This window comes from Sceloporus occidentalis, unplaced genomic scaffold (genome assembly GCF_023333645.1).
Source record: "Sceloporus occidentalis isolate IW3139 unplaced genomic scaffold, rSceOcc1.0.p SCAF_7, whole genome shotgun sequence".
NCBI lineage: Eukaryota > Metazoa > Chordata > Lepidosauria > Squamata > Phrynosomatidae > Sceloporus > Sceloporus occidentalis.
This window is the reverse complement of record NW_028316987.1, coordinates 76464725-76488410: the sequence shown is the minus strand read 5'-3', so window position 1 is coordinate 76488410 and position 23686 is coordinate 76464725. Positions and strand designations below refer to the sequence as shown.

Sequence of the window (23686 nt, the reverse complement as noted above, 5' to 3'; positions counted from 1 at the left end):
GAAGGTCTAATGCCATTCCATTATAGCTTCCTCTAGAAACATCTTTTCCTGGTTGGGAGGGAAATGGGGACAAGATTGTTGCAGTTCAGCTATGTACCTTTCCAAGGAACATGTCTTTATCTTCAAAGAGTACAACACACATGGGTAGCCCAAGCACTCGCCTCTCTGACAGACTAACCACTATACAGTGTTATAGTGCTTAGTTTTATCTTCAAAGAGAAAAGCATTTCTAGTCCTGGAGAAAAACACATCTAATCTGTAAAGTGCATGGTGAATATTCAGAAACGTGGAAGTGGGAAAGCATAATTTCCCATGGGTGGGACCTAAATGCTAAGCATGGTCATCTCCCACTGAAATGGACAGATGTGACACAGCAGCAGGACTGGACTGGGCTGCCACATTTTAAACAAACAGGCCCAGATCCAGGAGAGCCCTTCAACTTTCACATCTAACAGGCAACTTGATTCTACCTGATTTCCTCTCACTCACCCTCAGGCTTCCTCTCCTATGTGGTGTTAATCACCATTTTGAACATCTCTAGGCCTTCTTGAGTTGCTGCTATTACTATTACTCCTCCTTACCAATATCCTGCATTAGCTACTAAGAGCCTTATCACTTTAGGATAGAAAGATGAAACAGAATGGGTGAGTACTGGCTTTCTCAGTGCCTCTCCACATGCCCATAGAGCCCTTCCGTTCTCCTTCCAGAGTGAGACAGTTATAAAAGTGTGCTTTTAGTGAAACAGATATTTCCAGCATGACAAAAGGCATGCCTTTATGATCATCTCCCTTGGGAAGAGAATACAAATTCTATGATGTCATCTGCACAGAGAAAGCCGGTACTCTCCCACTCTGTTTCGCCTTTCTTTTCTAATGCAAAAACTTCTTAGTTATATAGACATAGGCTAAATCTCCTGCCCCCTTCCCCAGCCCACCTTAAGAGCCAGCAACTAGATGAGATGAAGGAGTCCACTCAGCTTCTGATCATGGTTCAAAGAGGAGGGTGTTTCCAACACCCAAACATCACTGAGTGAAGCTGCCACAAGGATTTACAACAGGGGCCCTGCTTCTGATTTTTGCAGCCACACTCATTAGTGGGAAGGGGATGGACACACCATGCTCCCTGCACCCTAATCAGAAGCTGAAAGGACTCTTTTACCCAATTTGGCTGCTCTTGAAGTGAGCTAGGGTGGCATTTATGTAGCTCTATGGTAGGGCTATGTCATCTTACTGAGTACAGAACTGTTACAGATCCATAACTCTAGATTACGAATCTGTACTTGCAATACTGAATGCTAGCCATTCTCATTATTTCATCTTTATTCATACCTTATTGTTTCCTCAGGACAGAGACTACAGGCAGCTTACAAATTTAAAACAAGTTCAATTAAATATAGGTATAGTTAAAACAGACAAAAGACAACATTAAAATGGAATTAAATCATTAACAACATTTTCAGTTCTCAAAAACCTATCAGAATCTTTTAAAAAAAGCATTTGTCTGCTGATTAAAAGACAGCAAGGAGGAGAACATTCCAGCCTCTCTAAGACTTTTGAGGACATATGGACTATAGAGGAGGAAAAACAGGTTCTTAGGAGTTAACTCACAATAATTAGTAAAAGATATGTATAGTAGGCTCAGATCACAGTAGCGTAGTTTTAAAATATCTCCCATCATTACCTTATCTGGGCTGGGGCGATGACAGTAGTCACATATAGTTCCAGCACACTTTTCTGGCCTCAAATCCCATCCCACCTCACCCCTCCCCATTACATTCTTCTGTGGGTGAAATAAATCCCATCAAACAATGGCACCTGAAACTGCAATATAGCTGAAAAATCCCTACACTCCATAAAAACAAAGAAAATAGGCCAAAAAGAAAACCAGAAATGAAAATCAAAGGGTGATGTTGGCACCTATTTTCAGGTTAAAAATCAGGATATTTGGTCCTTCATGAAAGTCAAAAGCAGCCCCTGCCAGAGAATCTTACCTCTCTCTGATCTAGGTAAAGAAACAAAGGGGGAGGGAGTTTTGGCATATATGACAAAGGATTCCAAAGTGCTTTCAGGAAGGATCTAGGAAAAGGGCAGGGGGACTAACAAGAACAGAAAAAACTATTAAAGCCACATGCGAACTTTCACTTTAGCCTCGCTCTGAATAAGCTAAAGAACAAGTCTGCATTTTGGCAGGCAAAAGTCCAGACTATTTGCAAACTGTAAAAGAATTCCTTTCCATAGGGAATGAGACAAAAAGTCACAGTTTTGTTGTGAATGTCCACTTAGGCCTCTCATTTCCTTTCAAGTCTGGATTTTAAATAAATACAGTGTTTTTTAATCTCCCTAAAAAAACAAGAATAGAGGGAGGGGGAAGTTTCAAATATTTGCACAAGTGTTGCCATTTGAAGAGAGACCCCTCTCAGGTACACCAGATGCTGTTCCTAAAATGTCACTTTGGGAGTTCCTTATTTCCACCTTCAAGAATTGCTTTATTTCTTGAAAGGGTTTCTTTGACTTGCCTGACCTTGGTCTTTCCTTTGGGTACATAATAAATTCCAGAAGCTCGCAAAAGAAAATAACGCCTCTTCCAGGACTTCTTGCCATCTTCTTTTAAATAAAGGGGGCCTTCAACCTCTGGTACAATGACAGATGTGCCGCAGAAGCTTTCCTGTGGGGTGAAAATTGGGTTACACCAATCAGGAATGGAAGGCAGGAAACTGATGCTATATATCAAGTCTAGCTGTGTAATGTCTACACTGGCAGTAGCTTACCAGAGTTTCTGAGAAGACCTACCTGGGGCTCATTCACACTACACCATTATAGCACTATTATTCCATTTTAACCACCATGGTTCCATCCCACAGAATCCTGGGGCTTGTAGTTTGGTGATGTACTGGAGTGCTCTAGCTGAGAATTCTAAAGGCCACTCCCTGAACTACAAATCCCAGGATCCCAAAGGATTTAACTATCATGGTAGTTAAAATGGAATAATAGCACTATAGCAGTGATGGTGAACTTTTTAGAGGTCAAGTGCCCAAACTGCAACCCAAAACCCACTTATTAATTGCAAAGTGCCATGTCCCTCTGGCTTTCTAGTAACAAACTCTGGCAAACTCTGTGCTTGGATGACAGCACATGTGCCCACAGAGAGGGCTCTCAGTGCCACCTCTGGCACGCATGGTATAGGTTCGCCATCACTGCTCTTTAGTGTGAAATGCCAAGGATGGAATCTGTGGCCTTCTATATCAACTCCTAAGCATTGCCTTCACCTGGAAACAGCCATAATAGTAAGAGCAGCACACTGACCACATGCTCAGAAGGTCAGCCACATGAATTATATCCTAAATGGAATCAATAAAGTACTAGAAGATACATATTTTTAAAAAATAAAAAACAGCTGTCACCATATTCTGGAAGAACACTTATCACAGTTTTAACAAGATATGCTATTACCTTCCCAGGAATGAAGTTTGGAGAAAACAGTATGGGAGGTTTTTTTAATAGAACTGATGGCTTATAGAACTGTGCTGTCACTATCTCTCAAACAGTTTTAGTGTTTGGAAGAAAGGGGTCTGAAAAATAATTTCCAACACAAAACAACTGAACAACAGCTCATTGAGAAGTTCAACTCTATCTCCTGTGGCATGAATTGGGACACTGTTTCTTTTTGATCGACAAGGTATGCCAATTTGCTTATCAAGCAAGGATGTCTGTGTTATCAACAACAACTGCTTTGTGAAGGGCTGCCACTGAGGTAAATATGTCTCTCAGTGCTTTCTGTATTTCTGTATTTACAACTATCTATTTACAAATGTCAGGATCTCTCCTCTTCCCCAACATTTTCTCCCCCCCTCTCTTTCTCTCTCTCTCTTTCACACACACACTCACTCTCCCAGAGGTAATCTGTAATATTCAACACAATTATTTATTGTTCGTGATTCTACAACGAACATAAATTGTACTCTGGAAATTAAAAACTTGATAGTTTGCTAATTTAAAAAAGGGACACCAAGTGAATGTTGAGTTGAATAAACAAACATATAGTACTTAAAAACATTTTTAGCAGCTAAATTGGAAAATATATTTGTTTCTCATCAAAGTGAACACAGGAGGAAGCCTTGCCTGAACAAAAGAAATTTGACGCTCACCGTTTTTCGTATGTTTGGAGAATACTGCAAGTCACTTTGTCTTCGAATATGTTTGTTTTGTGTAGTTCTGTTGTAACTCATGACCTGCTACCACAGGACTGGTTAGTCTTATGAAGAATATGAATTTTGGGTTTGTGAATCAGTTCTATTTCTGCTCATCTCAAACTTTCAGGATCCCGCAAAGGTTGAGAGTATCTGATGAGCATTTACACTCTTTCTTTGACATAAGCATTATGATACAACTTCCTGTTTTTCTATAATAACAAATAACTGAAATGTTTCTATTCAGTTTTGTAGAGAAGTAAGAGAGGATGGGTTATTTCATAACCAAATGTACCATTCTTTCACCCATACCAGACTTACCTCCAGTAAAGTTTCTTTGCTTTTCTCGTTCATTTCTTTGAATTCATTTTTTCCTTTGTTTGCCAAGTAGAAGTTCTAATATATATAAACAGAAAACAGAAAAAGGATGTGGACATCATAATGATGATCATAAGGTGAACAGGCCACCTGCATAAGTAAGACATTTCTAATCCAATCCAAATCCCAACACATTTACTTGGAGTGAAATGGCATGAATGGAGCTTTAACTCCAAGGTAGTATGCATAAGGTTATTATGCTCTTCTTGTACACCTCCTATTACTTTCAGCGAGGCTTACATGGGAAACATTTGCCATTAAACCTAATACCCTCTAGAAAGGTTACCCGTGCTGCTTGCTTTCGTTTGTGTATACATGAAAAAGCCATTTCATGTCTTGCTATTGTCACACTACTAAACAAACTCAAAACAGCTGCTGACAAACTGAATGGGAAAGAAAGGAAGAAGAACCTCTTCTGACTACAAGCAATTTATATCTAAGCATCTGGCATTTATTTAGTGGGGTGGGGGAGAGAGAAATCGACCACCCAGAGTTTAGAGTCAGTGTTATAGACTACATTTTGGCACTAACAAAGAAGACTAATTGACAAGAGTTTTGGACAACAGCATATGACCTTGCTTCTCATGTCCACAGTAAGACAGAGCCATAATTTTGTGTCTCACTTATCAGTGCCTGTTCATCATTGTTGTTTATTTGCCATACCGCTCCTCTCAGTGAAACTGAAAAGTGCTTATCATTCACCATTCCCTAATAAACAGGCCAGGGAAAAGGAAGAAGCTGCACACTGCTCATGTGCATTTATCACTGTGTGGTCCCCAACAGATTACAACAACAGTGAAGGAGGCCACATGTTTAAAAAGAGTTTCTGAGGATTCTTTTTTAAAAAAAACATACTTGAAGAACATAGCAACTGACAAATCAGGTTGTTTGATATTGCTGCAAACAATTAAGCACACAAATAAAAATATCTGTGAACAGGTCATACAAATTCATTCATTCATTCATTCATTCATTCATTCATTCAATGTACTGCCCATTATCTTATGATAGCAGTGTGATGTACAAAAAGCAATTTAAAATCCTGATGAAATATACAAATAAAAAACACCTTAACAGCAACATTGGCTTCTGTAGCAAAAAATAAATAAAAATGGACAACTGACATCAACCAGGTTAATGATCACTTTGTGAAGTGCTTGGGAAAATACATACCAGTAGGTTTCAATCTAGTTTTATATTAATTGTACCATTTTATTGATGTATTTTAAATGTATTTTATTCTGATGTATTTGTTTTAACTGGTTGTAATCCCGCCTCGATTCACTTGGGAGAGGCAGGAAAATATAAATAAACCATTATTATTATTATTATTATTATTATTATTATTGCTCAAAAGAATATAATGTTGCTGCCAGTCACAGTTGGAGGGGGAGATGTGCCACAAATGGGGCACCATATCCCCACCAGGGTTTGATTTTAACAATCTGTTCAGCACTTAGAAAAAAAATTCTGCTAGCCAGCTATTTGAGAATGTTATGGAATCAGAGAAGTTAGCTGTCTTCACTACCAGTACTACCATGTTAGCCCTCTGTATCCATGGGTTCCACTGCCACAGAGTCAACCATCCACAGCTTCAAAGTCTTTTTAAAAAATCCAATAAGCAAACCTTGATTTTGCAGCTTTCTATAAGGGACACCATTTTACTATGCCACTGTATATAATGGGAACTGAGCATCCATGGATTTTAGTAACCACGGGGGGGGGGGGGGGGGGTGGGGGGCGGGTCCTGAAACCAAACCCCAGTAGATACCAAGGGCCCACTGTTTGTTTAGCAGAATTTTGTCACCAAGACTACACAAATTAGACTGAAACCTGCTTATACATTATGCTACAAGATTATATAAAGTAAGAACATATATCTGTATGGAAAGGAATTCAGGTTTGTTGATTCTGCTGTGCTTATAACTCAACTCCCAGTTTTCCTCTGTTTCTTAACTCTGTGATTCCCACTGACAATTTAAGTGAAAAATGATTTGCAAAAAGATGTTAATTATATTCTGCTCCAAAAAATTAACTTAATTATTTTAATGTATGGATTTAATGTATACAGAATACTTATTGGCCAGAAAATCATCTGCTGTCACCTTTCCATTGTTTTCCTTACAAGTAGAAAATGAGTCAGTCCAAGCAAAGGTCAAAAACATGTATGCCAGAAAACTACCAATGCTAACAAATGTTAACATTTCTTTGTTAAATCTAGCCTCCTGAAAACATGTTTCACTGCAGAACTGGATACAACTATTTATGAGATCACCCTTCATCCACCAGTACACAGGAAGGTTACTGTGTATGAATGAGGCAGCTGTGTAATAACTATATTTCCATTGTTGAGTGAATGCACCTGGTCCTTCCATATTAATTACACAACAGTCACATAATTTACTGAAAGACAAGTAGATTCTCTGGTCTGCTGCTTTACACACAGGCAATACACCAAATGAAACTTTTCAACAAAACACACACAGCATGAGCTTCCAATATCATAGTCACCAATAACGCAAAAACTGAGACTAAGGTCCTGAATAGACTGGCGCTTTGCACCACCCTGGGGCCGATTTTAAGGCTCCGTAGGGCTGGGCATCCATACACGACCAGCCCTACTTTTGCCGCCCATGTGCCATCTTGCCACGCCCCTGTCCACACGGGGGCGCGTGACAATGACGCGTGGGCATCCGAGCACCCAAACGATACTCGCTGGAAGTGTCGTCGTCATCCTGAAAAAGAAACTGCCTGGAATGGTTCCTTTTTAGGGAGCATGTTGGTGCTGCGTCACGCGGCTGGCGCAACACCAACAAGGGGCAAAAATGAGGGGCGTTTAAATATATAAATAATCCAAAACATCTGGCAGGCCAAAGGTTCCTTACTCCGGCACTTTCATCCTTTAAATGAAATATAGGATATCAGCTCTGGCACAGAGACCTTCTGTACCTTTCATCCTTACAATTTGAACTGCAAACCAAATAAAGTATAGTGTTATATCACTGTATAAACTAAATCATGTCAATGTATACCAGCTTGTTTGTATTGTATTATTTTACCTGAGGGTTTTTAAACACAGCATATTTTTCATTTTTCTCCAAAAACAGGATCTTATTTTCAGTGTCCCGAGTCCAGTCAGATAAGACACCAACCACATTTTCATGATCTTCAAAAAATCTTTCTGGAAAGAGCAAAAAGGAAATTAAGGAAGGAAGAAGGAAGGAAGGATTACATGTGCAAGGATTATTTAGCCCCATCAGAGCATATTCCTTCAAATGTAACGATTAATTTCTGGCCAAAGAAATGGGCAACTTATCTTAATACTCACGCCCCGTAACCTGTAAGACCAAATAAAGGTAGTTTCTCCAAAATACAGACGCTTCCCAAATTTACTTCTACTTTTAGTTTGCAAATGGATTCCCTAGATTTTTCAAGGTGGCCTTTTGATGACCCAGTCTTTGTCTCCAATATTCTACAACAGGGATGTTCAACATAATGCCTATGTGGCAAGTGTGGGGAAAGTGTACTCCATGACACACATGCAGCCCCTCAGTTCCACTTCTCCAAGCCTCTAAACCCTCCCCCCTGCCCCGACCCCCTCAACAGCCTCCCAACCCTTTAAAAACCATTTAAAAATTACCCAGTAATATTCTGACAACTTTTAGTCAAAACAATTCAAAAGCAGCCACAAATGTGGAAGTGTACTTCTCTCACCACTCTGGGTGGAGTGGGTGGGTGGGTGGGACTGATTTTCTTTAAACCCTTCCCCCTGCCCCGACTGGCCTCCCACTGCATCACCAGTAATAAATCAGACTGCCAAATTTGGTGGCAAACCATTAAAAGCCATTAAAATAGATTTACTCACACGTAAACAGCCATTAGTAGGAACTGGAGCCAACAAAAGGAAGAATTTATTGTTTTATATGAGAAGCAATAGGAGCCAGGCTACAACAGAAGGATGTCACCAAAAATAGCATTATCAAGTTGCTTTCTGGCGAAGCTATACAGACACAACATGAGAGCCAAAGATCCTCAGATGCTTTGCAACTTACCAATTTGTAGCTCTGGGTATATTTCATAAAGGCACCAGTCAATACTGCAATTACAGTGGGTCTTTTCAAAGAGATTGTCCAAGACATCACGTGCCACTTGCCGTTCATCTACCATCAGAGACTTTGTGCTGTTATCATTCATGTGCACCTTGACAACAAGCTGGGGAGAGAATAATAGATGAGTCTGTTAATTTCAGCATGGACTAAAAGGCTAACATGCTGAAGATGCTGCCTGGGTTGATAAGCACTGAACAGCATTACCAATTCAAATAGATCATGTATCAAAAACTGGACTCTGAAAACAAAGCATCCTGGGTCATTTCTAAGCCAGCACCCCCTTTCTTGTTTATGTGAGTATTATGTGCCTTCAAGTTGAAAACCTTAAGGCAGAGCTGGGCTGTCACAGGCAGATACGTTCCGTGACTTCGATCCAGGAGAAATAAACAACTATTACAGCCCTTTTAGCATCAGTGTAATATCCCATCTGAGAGTTAGTGACATGGCGATCCTGTGGACAAGATCTCTCCAAGACCCCCTGTCATCAACTGCTCTGCTCAGGTCCTACAGGGCCATGCTAGTGTATTCCCTGATGGAGTCTAACCATGAAGCATGTGGTCTTTCTACTACCACCATTTCCACCTTTCCTAATGCCACTGTCTTTTCTAATTATTTATTTCTTCTCATGTTGTGGCCAAAGTACAACAACCTCAATTTAGTCATCTTGGTATCCAGACAGAGTTCAGGCTTGATGTGTTCTAGGAGCCATTTGTTTGTCTTTTTGGCTGTCCATAGTATTCTCAGTACAGCACAACATTTCAAATGAATTGATTTTCTTCTTATTGGCTTTCTTCACTGTCCAGCTCTCACAACCATACATGGTGATAGAGAATACAATTGCTTGGACAATCCTCACTTTAGTGTTCAGAGTTCTGTCTTTACACTTTATGATCTTGTCCAGTTCTTTAATAACTGCCCTTCGCAGTCCTAGTCACCTTCTGATTTTTTGACAGCAATCGCTGTTCTGATCAATATTTGAACCAAGTTATGGTGATATAGCCGTGTAAAAACATCCCTGTAAAATAATCCAACCTGGTGTACACTAGGAGTTGCTGTGTGGTAGAATGTAAAGTCACGTGTAGTAACATACATAATTATTATTTTTTATTTTTGTAACACCCCTACCCCGCCCAGATCACTAAAACTGGAAAAGGAGAACATAAACTGAATTAAATAAACAGATGTGTTCTGACAGAAAGTTCTTCTGTTCATCACCAAGATGTAAAATATGAAGGTTCTGATCTTAAATTACATTTCTGTTAGCATAAGGAGTGGTAGAATATCTGTCTCTTTTCCTTTTCTTATGTAACTCCCCAAAATCTCCCAAAGATCCCTTAAAATTCAGATGTGTCTAATGGAGGGGGAAGGTTATGAGAAGGCAAAGGGAAGTGAGAAAGTCCCTTTCCATGAATAGATTTGTATTCCAATAAAAGAAGGGATTTAAGTTAGGGTGTTGCAAGAAAATCAAACAGGAAGTTCTCAGCATCTTAAAGTTATTGTTTTAAGTACTTTGGGAGGGGGGGATACACCTACTAACCACACTTGCTGTTACAAGTAACTGAAGCATTGTTTGCAGCCTTACAGCCTGACATTTAATGCTTAAACTTTCCTGGTTAAAGAATAGCTATTAATGTTATCAGTAACGATTTCTATTTTAACTAAGGAAGGAAAGTGGATTATAAAATCTGGAAATGAAAATTTCACTCTGCTGTTCTAATTCATTGTTATGTAACTGTTTCTGTTTACTGATTTTAGGTGATTTAAGATTTTATTTCTTTTACTGGTTTTAGTTGTATTATTGCACATCTTTGCTTTATTATTAAATATTTTATTGTTATTAGATTTCTTAATTTGCATTGCAAACTGTCCTGGGAGAAATATTTATGAAGGTTAGTATCTAAATTGATTAAATTTTAAAAAAATGGGAGAGTCAAATTAAGTGATGATACTTGATAATATCTGTTTGGCAAGTTTTTTGTGAGTTGGACATAATTAGCCTTTCGGTTTCTGAAAAGTACCATTTTAGAACATGCTTTAGAAAAATAATCCTGTTATAATGGTTAAAAAAAACAGAGGAAAAGGAACGATCCAATATATGATAAAAGTGGCAGGATTAAAATACTAATATTCTGACTGTCAATACATTCCCCCAATTGTTTAAACTTTGGCTTCCTACCTTTTTAACTTTGGCTTCCTTCAGTTTTTCTAGTGCAAGTTTAATCTTGTCAGCTTTTGCTTGTGCTTCTTGCTCTTCCTGAAGGAAAAAGGAAGAAAGATAGTAAATCATCTTTTAAAGGTGCCAAACTTCAACAAGGAGGCCCCTTCCCTGTTGCCATTTCATAAACATTTTAAATACTGTATTTCACTTTTGAAAAACAGTATCGGAGGCTTTCAGTGCCTCCTGTCCAGCAGGGCTTGCATACCACCTATCCATTTTACAAATAGACAAAAGCTCTTTCCTCTTTTATTCCTTCTTTCCCACAACGAACAGGGTTTGCCTCTACCATTACAATATCCTATTGGTGCTATTCTATTGATTCTTAAACTTTGCTGTACTGGGTGGGTGCTAGTCTGGTTGATTTCTGGCTGATTTATTATGGGCTACTATGTATTCTTACCTAATGACTATCATAAAGACAGCTGACACCTCAATAACATGTTCTCTCTTTAGAAACTATTCCTTCACTCTAGAAATCATTATTCACAGAACCATTCTCTTTGGTTTTCACTTCAGCCTTAGCACTGCTAAAGAATGGCTTTTTAAAGTTATATGGAAAAATCAATTGCCTCTTCAGCAGGGCAACTTACATGGAAACATCAGTCCTTCAGTATTTTCATCTGTTCTCATCATGGTCTCAATCTGTAGACAAATTGGTACCCTCCAGAAGTTTTGGACTTCAACTCCCACATATCCCAGCTAGCAAGGCCAACGGTCAGGGAACATCCCAAAACATCTGGAAAGCACCCGGAGCCTTATCTCATGGGAAAACAAATGGAAATGGAGCTGAGTATCGGCTTTCTCCCTGCCTTACCGTATGATTTGTAGTGCTTCAGTTCTCTTCCCACAGGAAATAGTTGTAAAAGTGTGTCTTTTCTCAAACAGATTTTTCTAGCTAAAAAAAGACATGCTTTTACAACTGTGTCTGTGGGAAGAAAACTTAAGCACTATGACATCATGTGGTAAGCCACGGAGAAAGCCACTACTCTCCAGCTCTATTTCCACTTTGTTCGTTTACTCATGCAATAAGGTTGCTTATCAGTCAAGCAACACCTGAAAAGAAGGAAGGGCAGTTGAGGCAGCTGAAGGGCAATATTCAGTGTAAGGAAGACTATACTAGTCCATGTAGGGTGATCTCAATCTTATCTGTTTTCCCCCTTTGTGAACAAAAGAAAACTTCCTCGATAATTATACTCTGATTTCATCAACAGTCGTCAGGGGTGCTCAGAAGAAATTCAATTTACTTCAATACATCAGGGACATATAAATGACTAATTTAGAGTATTACCAATATCCTACATCAGATAATTAGGTCCAAAACACCCTGCAGAAATAATCCAGTTTGAGACTGCTTTAACTGCCCTGACCAATGCTAGGAAATTCTGGGAACTGTAGTTTTGTGAGACATTTAACCTTCTCTGTCAGAGACCTCTGATGCCACAATAAACTACAATTACCAAGATTCCCTAGCACTGAGCTGGGACATTTAAAGCGGTCTCAAACTGGATTATTTTTGCAGTGTGTTTTGGATCTTAGTTATAAATGCATAATTAACGTCTTCTGGCTCAATCCTCCAAACCCACCTTAACATCCAGCAACCTCATTAGGTGTAGGAGATGTGTTCAGTTGGTACGTGGGGTGCAAAAAAGATTACCATATGTTTCCATCCCTTCCCACCAGCAAGTAAGGCTGTGATGAGAGATTGTAACAGGGGTCTGGCTTTTGATTCTTGCAGCCTTGTTCCCTGGTGGGAAGGGGCTTGCAACATTATGCTCCTTGCATCCCAATCATAAACTGAATAGACCTTCGTTACTTGTTGAGAAGCTGGCTGTTAAGGTTGGCTCAGGGGAGTATATACAAGAGTGCCACAATTCTAACTACTCTGCATACAGAGCAGTTATGGATTTGTAATTAGATTATGAATTCATAACTGCAACACAAAACACGCCAGTCTATACATTTGCTGGAATAAAAATATCTTCAGAACCATTTTAAAACCAAAGAGTAAGGTGATTCTCCCATCTGCTCACCTGAGTGAGTGGTTCAGGAGCCAGTTCTGATGGTGACGGTGGGGGTGGAAGATCAAAGGTTAGTTCCGCAGGGGGAGGTGGCAAATCATCCTCAACACATGCAGCAGAAATATTTGGAAGATCTGACTGATATCCGTAAGTGGCAGCAGAATTTGCTGGAGGTTGATTCACAACACTTTGCTGGTTGCTGGACACATCCTTTTGCCCATGGAGTGTGGACTTTTCTACTTCACTTATATTTGCTACAAGATCAGCCATTAAAGCATCCAAATCAGTATCTTCCAGAGCATTTAAAGATTCTGTTACAGGAAAAAAAAAGGTAAAATACATCAAAGGTCTCTCCACCAAGGAACATCAGTACTATTAGCAAGATCAGAAGCTCCTCCCCACACTATCATGAGAAATGCTTCCATTTTTCAGTAACTTTATTCTAAGTCAACAATATTAAAAAAAAGTCAAAATTACTTTCTTAGGCCTTTTTGCCCATTAAAATTGTCTCCTCTTCTCCTGAGCATTAACCACCAGACTAAGGTATTAGAAACATGATTTGCACAGAACGTGAATGATAATAAATGGGTTTGAAATTCAAAACCGAGAAAGTATTTTGGGAGCTAACTCCCCCCCCCCCCCCAAATAATCCAAACCTCATGCATTTAAACCTTTCAAGACTAGGCATAACTAATTTTAAACTTTCAAAATTAACAAATTATTTTGGAAAGAGAAAAAATCCCATTTAGCTTTTTCTCTACTCATCTTCTGTCTCCCCACAAACCTATCCCCCTGGCCTTTGTCCCAGTAGGACAAAAGACTAGAACTTACCATTTAAATCTTTAAATCCAACTGCAAAATTAAATTCATCATTAGATTCTTTCCTAGGTGATGATGGGAGAGTTTCCATTCCCAGACTCTGATAAAGAAGAAGAAACATAAATGCCACAGTCACTTTTCATTGGTTGTGTAAATGTTATATCTCCTAAAATAAGGATATATACAAATTTCCAGATGCTGATTCTTTAACAGAAGAAAATGAATTTTATGACTGTGAGACTATCCTTTTCTCTAGAATACCTTTCCCTCACTTTTAACATCAAATATATTTGCACCCTTGCATGTTATGAGAGTCTTGCATTATCTGCCATGTGTGCAATGCAAACGTAATAAGAGAGAGAGATGAACATTTGTCTAAGGTCCCTTTTATACTACATGATTATAGCCAAGATTGATAAAGAGATCAATCACAGATTAGCAAAGGCATTCACAAAAGAGTCTGAAGTAACAAACACTTGAGGCGAAGCACAAAAATCAGTGTGTATAGAGCCATTGTACCGTCTATTCTCCTGTATGGGTCTGAAACATGGGTCACCTATTGCCAACATCTACAACTCCTCGAACGCTTTTATCAGAGCTGTTTACATACAATTCTAAATATACACTGGACTGACTATGTGACGAATGTTGCTGTCCTTGAGCAAGTAGGGATCGCCAGCATTGAGGCCATGCTATTGAGGACGCAGCTGCGCTGGGCAGGACACGTTTCTAGGATGGAGGACCATCGCTTCCTAAAAACAATACTCTACGGTGAACTCGCCATGGGTCAGCGTAAAAGGGGTGCCCCAAAGAAGAGATACAAGGACTCCCTGATACAATATCTTAGGCTTGGCCAAATCGATCACCAACAATAGTCCTCCCTGGCCTCGAATCGGGAGGCATGGAGACACACATCCACGATGCTGCAGCCTTTTTCAAAAACTCACGCCGAATGAGTCTCAAAGAGAAACGACAACGCAGAAAGAACCACAACTTGGAAACATCACCCAAAGAGACATTTTGCTGTGCTTTCTGCAACTGGACCTGTTTATCTCGGATTGGCCTTTTTAATCATCAATGCGCTTGTAGAAAACATGGGGTATGTCCTTCCTAAATCTTTGTTCACGAAAAAAAGCCAAAGGCCTGTTACAGACTGCCAAAATAAAGCTGCTTCGGGTCTCTTTGGAGGTATGCTGTTTAAATGATGCATGCATCCTAAGAATCCAGAAGCTGCACCAAAGCTGCACTCCAGTGCTTAGGAATGGAGTGTGGCTTTGGTACGACCTCCGGACTCGTAGGACCCATGCATCATTTAAACAGCATACCTCCAAAGAGACCCGAAGCAGCTTTATTTTGGCAGTCTGTAACAGTCCAAAGATAGTATTATGATTCAACTTTAACAGCCATGACAACATTCTATGGAATCCTGGGATTTGTAGTCCTCTCTGGCTGAGAATTATAAATATTGCTCCCTAAAGACTAAGGGCCAATTCACACCAAACTATTATAATATTATATTCCATTGAACTGCATGGAAAACATAATCAACACAGATAATAGCCATCAATAACATTTTACAAGTCTGGCCTAATCCCCTTTTAAAACCCATTTAAATTGGTAGCCACTACTACATCCTATGGAAACAAACTCAGAGATTAGCACTGTACCCCATGAAGAATTACTTCTTTTTTCCTTGTCTTGACTACCCCACCATTCAACTTTACTGGTTCTATTATTACAAAAGATAAAGAAAAGGAAATCACATTTACTGGAACTTGTAAAGAAGCCCCATGAATGCTGATTCACTAGGGGAAACGGCCCTTAAACAAAGTTCAAACACTGCTCCTCTCTCTCCTGCCTTTAAGTGAGAAAAACCGAAGCATTTTAGGGGAAAACATTTCCACCAAGATCAATATTTGGTTACCCAACCTGGAATCTTGGTCCTTGGTTTAGACACAAAATGCTTAATTAATACTGCCACAATACTAAGTATTTTTGCTCTTCACAATGCTGTGCTCACATGCAGTGAAATTCAAGGCAAGGGCCAATTGCATATAGTAAGATTATCTGAGTTTGCTTCTTGCTTGTATTCTTGCTAAACAGCAGCAGTAGGGGAAGTGGGGAATGACCATGGCAGAGCAACAGGATTCCTCCAACTGGATCAAGGGAGAAAGGAGACTTTTGCTGGGTCCTTAGGACAGGGTTAAATTGTGAGTTCCTCCGTCCTGATTCTGAGCACCCATTTTAAAGATTTTTTGTTCAAACCCAGATAGGTGAAATACAATTAAATGTTTTACAAATTTTCTGATCCATCTTGGTTTCATGGAAAATCTATGATGGGGAGGTCATACACTCACACACAGTTGGCCCTCTGTATCTAGAGATTCTGCATTCATAGATTCAACCATCCACCACTTGGAAATGTGTGGGTTTTTTTTTTTTGGGGGGGGGGGGAGGGATCCAAAAATCAAATCTTGTTTTAGTCATTTTATATAAGGTACACCCTTTTACTATGTCATTGTATATAACAGGAATTGAGTAGCCACAGATTTTGGTAACCAAGAGGTCCTGGAACCAAACCCCAGTGGATACTAAGGGCCCATTGTGTGTGTGTGTGTGTGTGTGTGTGTGTGTGTGTGTGTATACTAGCCTTTTTGTAAAAATGGCTGCACAAGTCCTAAACATTGGTGCGTTACAGACACTCCTATAGTATGTTCCCCAGGACGTACTAGGGTTAGGAAGGGGCGTCACTTCCTGACGCCCCAACCCTAGTATATATTGGGTCCATACAAAATATATTGGGTCCATACAAAATGGCGGCGCATAGCGTCCGCACGTCACGCCCCGGATGTGACGCTGTGAGTGCATGACTAGCGCCTCGCGGCATCACATCCAGGGTGCAAAAAGAAGAACCATTTTGGGGCTTCTTTTTGCTCCGTGAGGGAGCCGTGCGGTTTGGCCGCTGCAGCTCCCTCATGGAGCAACCAGAAGCGCCGGCAGACCACCGCTTTTAGGCAGTCTGTAACGTGTCTGAATTAGGGCTGATGTACTAATTCAAGAGGTGTGTGTGTCAAAATGGTGCTGAAATGTTATTACATGTCTTTTATGGCCTTTCACCCCTTATCCCCATAGGACCAAGAAGAAGAGTGGCCTCTGGCTGTATTGCTATCCCTCTAGATCAGAGGTTCCAAACCTTTTTGACTCTCAGAGCCCTTATTTCTATGGCAGAGGCCCCATGTCTTACAAGCTAATGGTGTTTAGGAGTATATTATATAATATATAAGAATATATTATTGTTCTTTACTTGCATTCAATTTTTGTTTCTTTCACTTTCCTGGAATGGCCGTGGAGCACCTGAAAAGTGCATACAGCGCCCTAAAGGCTTCTCAGAGCACAGGTTGGGAATCGCTGCTCTAGACAATCTTAATTGACAACATAATCACTTTTCTTTTTCTACATGTTTTTTAATATTTTTGCCTCATGAAGAAGTCAGTGAAATTTCAAAAGTTTGCATCTGGTTGGCCAATAAAGATATCACTCTTTTGGATTTTGTTGTATTTTTCCTGTACTGTTTTCTCAACAAAATCACTTTCTTCAAAGCTTCTGTTTCCTTTCCCAGTATGACAAGTAGCAACCTAAGGAAGAGGAATTTAGTTTGGAGAAATGTTGGAGAAAAGAGATCCTCAGATCCAGTTCAGGACCCCTTGTAAAAGAAAAGAATAACATCATGAAAAGTAGTAAACCTCTCATCTTCAGTATCTTGTCTGATTTGACCAACACAGTCACGTTGATAAGAAGTACCTATTTATTTATCAAATTTATATTTCACCTTCCTCCAAAAGGTACTCCAGGAAGTTCCAGGAAAATGCAGGCAATTAAAATGTAAAGCAATTTAAAAATGCATCAACAAAAGAAAAACAACAACAGCTATCTAGTTAAAAGTTTCTTCCAGAGCAAGCTATCATGGGGCCTGAACACACAGGCCAAAATAAAGCTGCTTCGGATCACTTTGGAGGTATGCTATTTAAATGATTCATGTGTCCTAAGAGGCCGGAAGCTACACTAAAGCCACGCTCCAGTCCTAAAGACTGGAGCTCAGCTTTGTGCAGCATCTGGCCTCTTAAGATGTGTGTCATTTAAGCAGCATACATCCAAAGTGACCCAAAGCAACTTTATTTTGGCCTGTCTATTTGGGCCCTTAATTGCCAAAGGCCTGCATAAATGACCAGCAGAAGGAAGAACAGGGAAGATGACAGCTAAACTTCTGGTTGGTAGGAAGTACCACAGCCTGGAAGCAACCACTTGAAAATCTTCCTCTCAACTCCCTCACTTCATGTGCTTTCATGAGTGGTGGAACCAAGAAACGGACCTTCTTCTAAGATCTCAAAGCCATCAAAAGAGCTGAAGTAGACACAAGATATAGTGTAGCATTGTACAACAGTGCATCTACACTGTAGAAAATAATACAGTTTGACCCAATTTAACTGTCATGACTCCATCCTACAGAATCCTCAGATCTAGTTTTGTGAGGCATCAGCACTCCTTGGCAGAGAAAGCTAAAGACCTTGTAAAACTTCAAATCCAAAGATTTTTAGGCTGGAGCTACAGTATTTAAAGTGGTATCAAACTGCATTATTTTACAGAGTAGATGTACCCTGAGTATCCTTGTATAGGCTGGTAAACTAATCAGAATAGAATAGTAGGAGTGTGAAATATACATATTTTTAAAACCCTGCTGTAATAATCTTCATAAAGTTAAAACGTATCATAGGGAGAATTAGATCGAAGGGGCAGATTCTGCCCCCCCCCCCCAATGGTTATACGTTCCTCGTCCTTCAAATGTACTTCTCATTTACCCCTTCTCTTTTTCAACATTTTAGATTGTCATATATTTGCCCAGGCTAAAAATAGGAATAGTAGTTGGTAAGAAGAAAATGCGACTTCCTCTTCAAAGTTAATGCTTAGGGGAATGAGGGAATTGATACAATCTGACTTATAAGGAAACAAAATTAACATAGACAAAAAATGTATAAGAGCAGCACAAAAGGCTTTACTATGCACCATTTCAAGCAAATGGCTTTAAAATAACAAAGCTGTGCCCAGATGATTTTGAATTAAATTGGTCAACTGGTTTTCAGTTGCTTAGTATTGCTCAATGCATTGTTACTGAAATTAGTATTAAAACATTTGTTGTTGTATGTTGGTTCTTTATCACTGTACAGATTACCCAGAGCATTCAGATTACAGGTCAGCAACTATGCCTTTATGGCTGCATGTGGCTCCTGTCCTAATGTCACAAGTCGTGTGCAAATTCAGGCCTCTGCAAGAGCCATCTGTTCCTTCCCCAGCAACCCTCTTGATGTGGAGCAAGAGAGAAACAATACAGAGAGAACCACCAAAGAGAGAATCAGTAAATTAATCTGTTTTGTGCTTTGGACCAGCTTTCACCCAGCTTTCTGCCAGCATGTGGTCCCCACATGATTAGTCCCAAGGGAACACTGGAAAAAGACTGACAATCCCAATCTAGATACAGATTCAAGGCGAAGGTTGAGTGCAGTCATATCCTGGATGTGCATGCAAGTGACAGCAATACTACTGCCCTCTGCAAGCTCCATGCTGCATCAGAACAGCAACTGTGGGAGGTACAAACAGAAATTGGCTGAAATATGTGCATAGCTTCATATGCACAGTTCCTCCTACTATCCAGCAACTGCCAAGCCCCAAAAGGGGCTCTACCTGCTGTTGGGGAAGGAAAAGAGATGATTCAACCACAGTTCAGTTTGGGAGGATGAGAGTGTGCTCTCAAAATCATGTGCACCCACCGTTTCCTTTCCCCAGGAGCTCAGAGCAGCTAAGCCTTCATGGGATGAATAAAGGGAGCAGCAGTAGCACCTCCCTAGGTTTGATAGGTGGTTAGGGCTACCATAATTCTCTTCCACAAAACCCGGGGGGGGGGGGGATATGAAACTGGATTGGCAGATTTGTTGACAAGCTCATCCAAAACCACCACCACCACTACCCCCCCACACACACACACCACATTTTGACATCTAACATTGGTTTATTGCATATTTCCATTGTTGTTGTTAGTTTCACTCCTGCCTCAAGAAATCCAGGATCTGCTACTTTAAATGGTGCAGCCACTCAGGACATTTTTCAGATCCTTCCATCTGTGATTTTCCTGGTTTTCTGGGACAAATGACAAGCCTACAGGTGGCAGGCATGGGTGGCTTTTGACAGACCTCAAGGACAAGGGGAAAAAAACCTGTCCTAAAGAGTGTAAAGTCCACTTATGCACACTACAAGTGTGCCAGCCATAGTGTCCAATATCTCTGATTTGCACACAGGGACTGTTCTTTTAAGGGCTTCCATTTTCTTCTATAAACAGAGGAATATCCTTTGTACAGAACAGGTTAACCTAGTCCACATAGAAAATATTTGCCTTTATACAAAAGAAAGGGAAGCCCCTAGGTTCTGGATTGTGCCCATACATTACAGTTTCATTTACAAGCTGAATGTAATACAAGAAATGATAGAATTGCTCTCTCCTTAAGCATAAAGAGACATTTTTTTTTGCTTCAGGTGCAAAGGTTTTTAAAATTGATATTGTTTGTGCCGCAGTGAGTTACTATAGGTGAAATTATTTTACAGATAATGTGAACACATCAAATGAGGTGTCAATAGTCGTTTGCTGAAATTAATTTCTTCTGTTTATTAAAATGAAGTGGAAATTAGAAACTCCAGAAGAGACAGAAAACAGGATTCTTTTTTCTTTAAGTTAAGAAAACATACTTTACCTGGGTCAGCAAATCCATTTCCCCCAGTAGGTTGCTGAACATCTGATCTATATCATCACATGCTTCCTCCATCTAAAAAACAAAAATCAGACATGGGTGAGAATACTCCATTTTACTGTTTACAAAGAACACAGGAAATATTTCTGCAAGAAAAAAGTATTGCCCTCTTATCATTAAAACTAAAGGAACTTAAATGTTAAGTACGTTGAGTGCTCAAGAGTGCAGTGAGTCTCTCCTGAATATTACTAAGTCTAGTGACAACCCAATGTAATAAACAATTTCATTTTTTAAAAAGCTTTGGGAAACTTCCTCCAAAGTGGCCCATTGATTACCAAGGATGTCTTTTTCAGCCCTGAAGAAATATTTTCACACTCTGATTCAGACTTCTAGTCAAGCAAGGTTTAAAGTAAATTCAAAACCTTTATTTGCTCTTTTACAACTTAGCTGATCCCTGGAGAAGTTTAATTAATTAGAGAATGCCTGCAAGGTGGAAAAACAAAATACCAAGAACCTATACTACAAATCTCTACAAAGGACTGAAGCTTTCTAATTACAGCTACCAATTCTGGCATTACTCAGCAAAGAACAGAAAAAAAGGACTACTGTGTCCTTATCAGGATTTGTGTGATTGTGTGTGCCTTCAATTTCCCTATCACTTTATGGCAACCCCATTAATTTCATAGGGTTTCCTTGGGCAAGTAATACTCAGAGGTGGTTTGCCAATTCCTTCCACTGAAATATAGCCTATAGCACCCGGTGTTCATTGTGTAACCAAGTATTAACCATTGGCAGTGGTTCCCAATTTTTGGTCTTCCAAGTGGGTTGAACTTCAGTTCCCATAATTCCTAGCTGTTGGCCACACTGGCTGGGACTTTTGGGATCTGAGGTTCAAAAGAAATAGAGGACTAAAGGTTTGGAACCACTGCCTTAGAGCATTTAGTCTCTATTAGGATTTACTTGAACAGAAATGGAAGTCATAGGATAGAAGGTGAAAAGATTCAGATACTTCAAAAGATATCACCAGTGACCTACTGACCATGAGTGCTTAACCTGGGCACAAAAAATCCATCATTTATTTATTTAGTACACTATGCTGACACATGTGCTATTGTCAGGCAACCTTCCATCCAGGCAACTGGCTAGAGCCAAGTCTGGTCAACTTTAACAAGACAGCTTATCAGATCATACATTCCACATGCAAATCTTGGAACCCCTAAGTATGGCCATTGGGACCCACCCCGAAGACCTCTCCAGCCCTCAGCCCCACCAGCAGCAGTATTTTAAAACTTGGGGGGGAAAGTTGGCCAATTTTTTTTGTCCCCCTAACAGGCGAAACCTGCATAAAAAGCAATGTTGTTCTTCTCCTAACCCTGCAAAAAAAACCAAACCTCTCCCCCCCCCAAAAAAGCGAGAAATTGACTGAAAATCAGCCAAAATGGGAGCCGGAAGTGCCATTACATCACTACAGGTGCACTAAAACCTGCTGGTGCAAGTCTGTGGAATGGGCACAGGGATGGAAAAGGCCCCAGCCCTGTGCAGTTACTCACCTCTGTTCTAGTATTTCTGGCCACAGTTAACATCAGGGGTGTAGTTGGAGTGGAGGGCAAAACAAGGCCATTTCCCCTCCAAATAAGAATTCTGCTCCCATGAAAATTTCTTTCAATCCCCAAATTTCTAGATTGGAGAGTCTGTGAAAATTATTCACACCTAGAATTCTTTGTACATTTGTTTGCATTTCTTTGTTGACTCTTTCTGCCCCTTTTCTTAGGTGTCTTTCTAAATGAACAACTGAAGTTTTAAGTTACTGCATTGCTAGAAATTTGGGGACTCAAGAAAAGTTTCACAGAGAAGAGGGGAATTCTTACTGGAAGCAATGGTCTTACCTCCCACATAGCTACACTTTCTCAGAATAACTACACCAATAAAGGTATCACATACGGATTTTGTTTGTACGGTATTTATTAAATGGCCAACACAGCTACTCCTGCATGTTTACCACCTTCAGTTAAACTAAAATCAAGCCATAGCTAAAATTCAGCAATGACAAACCCAATTGTAAAAATTATTAGTGGTAGTATAGTGAAAACTGTGAAACATACTGGAGGCATACTAGCAAGTTTGCTATTTATATTATATAATCTTCCTTCCAGTGATGTATGGTGTTTTGAATCAGTCAGCATCTATTATCCATGACATTTGGTGTCACTGTAAGCTGACACAAGTGAGACAGCTGTCCCTGACCAAGTGGACTGCTTGCTCTAAATGCAGTGTTTTGCATTGGTTCGTCTACTGTGTTTCTACACCTCCTATGAAATGGATGAGAAATGCAGGAATCTCTAATGTAGCAGCATTAGCAGCTGTACATCGGGGTTGTTACAAGCACAATAAAGCCAGGATGCGATGATCTGAAGTGCAAAAGGCTCCATTTTTGTCCTGAAGCTATATATGAGTCAAGACATATAAATTAAGAAATAATGACAAATGCAATTATGCTGTTTGATGATCTTACCAGAAATGGTAACAGAGGAGCAGAACTAGCACCTACCAGGCAAAGGTTCAGGATAGTAAGTAAAACAGTATAAAGTGTATACCAACCACATGATTATGAAGTGGAGGAATACACAAATCATAATTCTGGCACTTGTTACTTGAGGAAATGAATCAGTCCAGGGAAAGATGGAAATAGGATAACAGAAAAATAGTTAACCTCCCTCCTGATTTTTTTTTCCTATTTGGAAAAATGTAGTCTCCTGTCCAAAAATTGATCACTATTCAATGTCATAAGATCAATCCTAAGAGTATCACTATTACTGCTTAGCTCAATTCCTACTGAGTTATCAGTCTGTGCGTGTATGTTGTTGTTGTTATCTTATACCTCACCTTTCTCCAAATATAGGGTCTCAAGGCGGCGTATGTGCATGCATACTAACACAGAGAGACATACCACATACACACACTTACTCTAAGGGTCAGCATAGTGTAGTGGCTTGAGTAATTGAACTAATACTCCAGGAGAACATGGTTCAAATCCCTACTCTGCCATGGAAACTCAGTTGGTGATCCTGGGTAACTCATACTCTCTCAGGTTCAATGGCAAATAACCTGTGAACAAATCTTGTTGAGAAAATCCTGTGATAGGTTTGCCTTTGGTTTGCCATGTC

The 23686-nt window shown here is 39.8% G+C and overlaps 1 protein-coding gene across 2 annotated transcripts in view; it reads right to left on the bottom strand.

Annotated features, from left to right (window-relative positions):
• APBB1IP (amyloid beta precursor protein binding family B member 1 interacting protein) overlaps positions 1-23686 on the bottom strand; it is a 67119-nt gene that overhangs the window by 16053 nt on the left and 27380 nt on the right. For both annotated transcript variants that reach the window (XM_089533399.1, XM_089533398.1), the window contains exons 2-9: positions 20526-20597; positions 13741-13828; positions 12922-13220; positions 10850-10927; positions 8617-8776; positions 7624-7745; positions 4508-4582; positions 2521-2664 (exon numbers count right to left, since the gene is read on the bottom strand). In XM_089533399.1, coding sequence (XP_089389525.1) covers positions 2521-2664; positions 4508-4582; positions 7624-7745; positions 8617-8776; positions 10850-10927; positions 12922-13220; positions 13741-13828; positions 20526-20597 — 1038 coding nt within the window. The remainder of the gene's footprint in view (positions 1-2520; positions 2665-4507; positions 4583-7623; positions 7746-8616; positions 8777-10849; positions 10928-12921; positions 13221-13740; positions 13829-20525; positions 20598-23686) is intronic.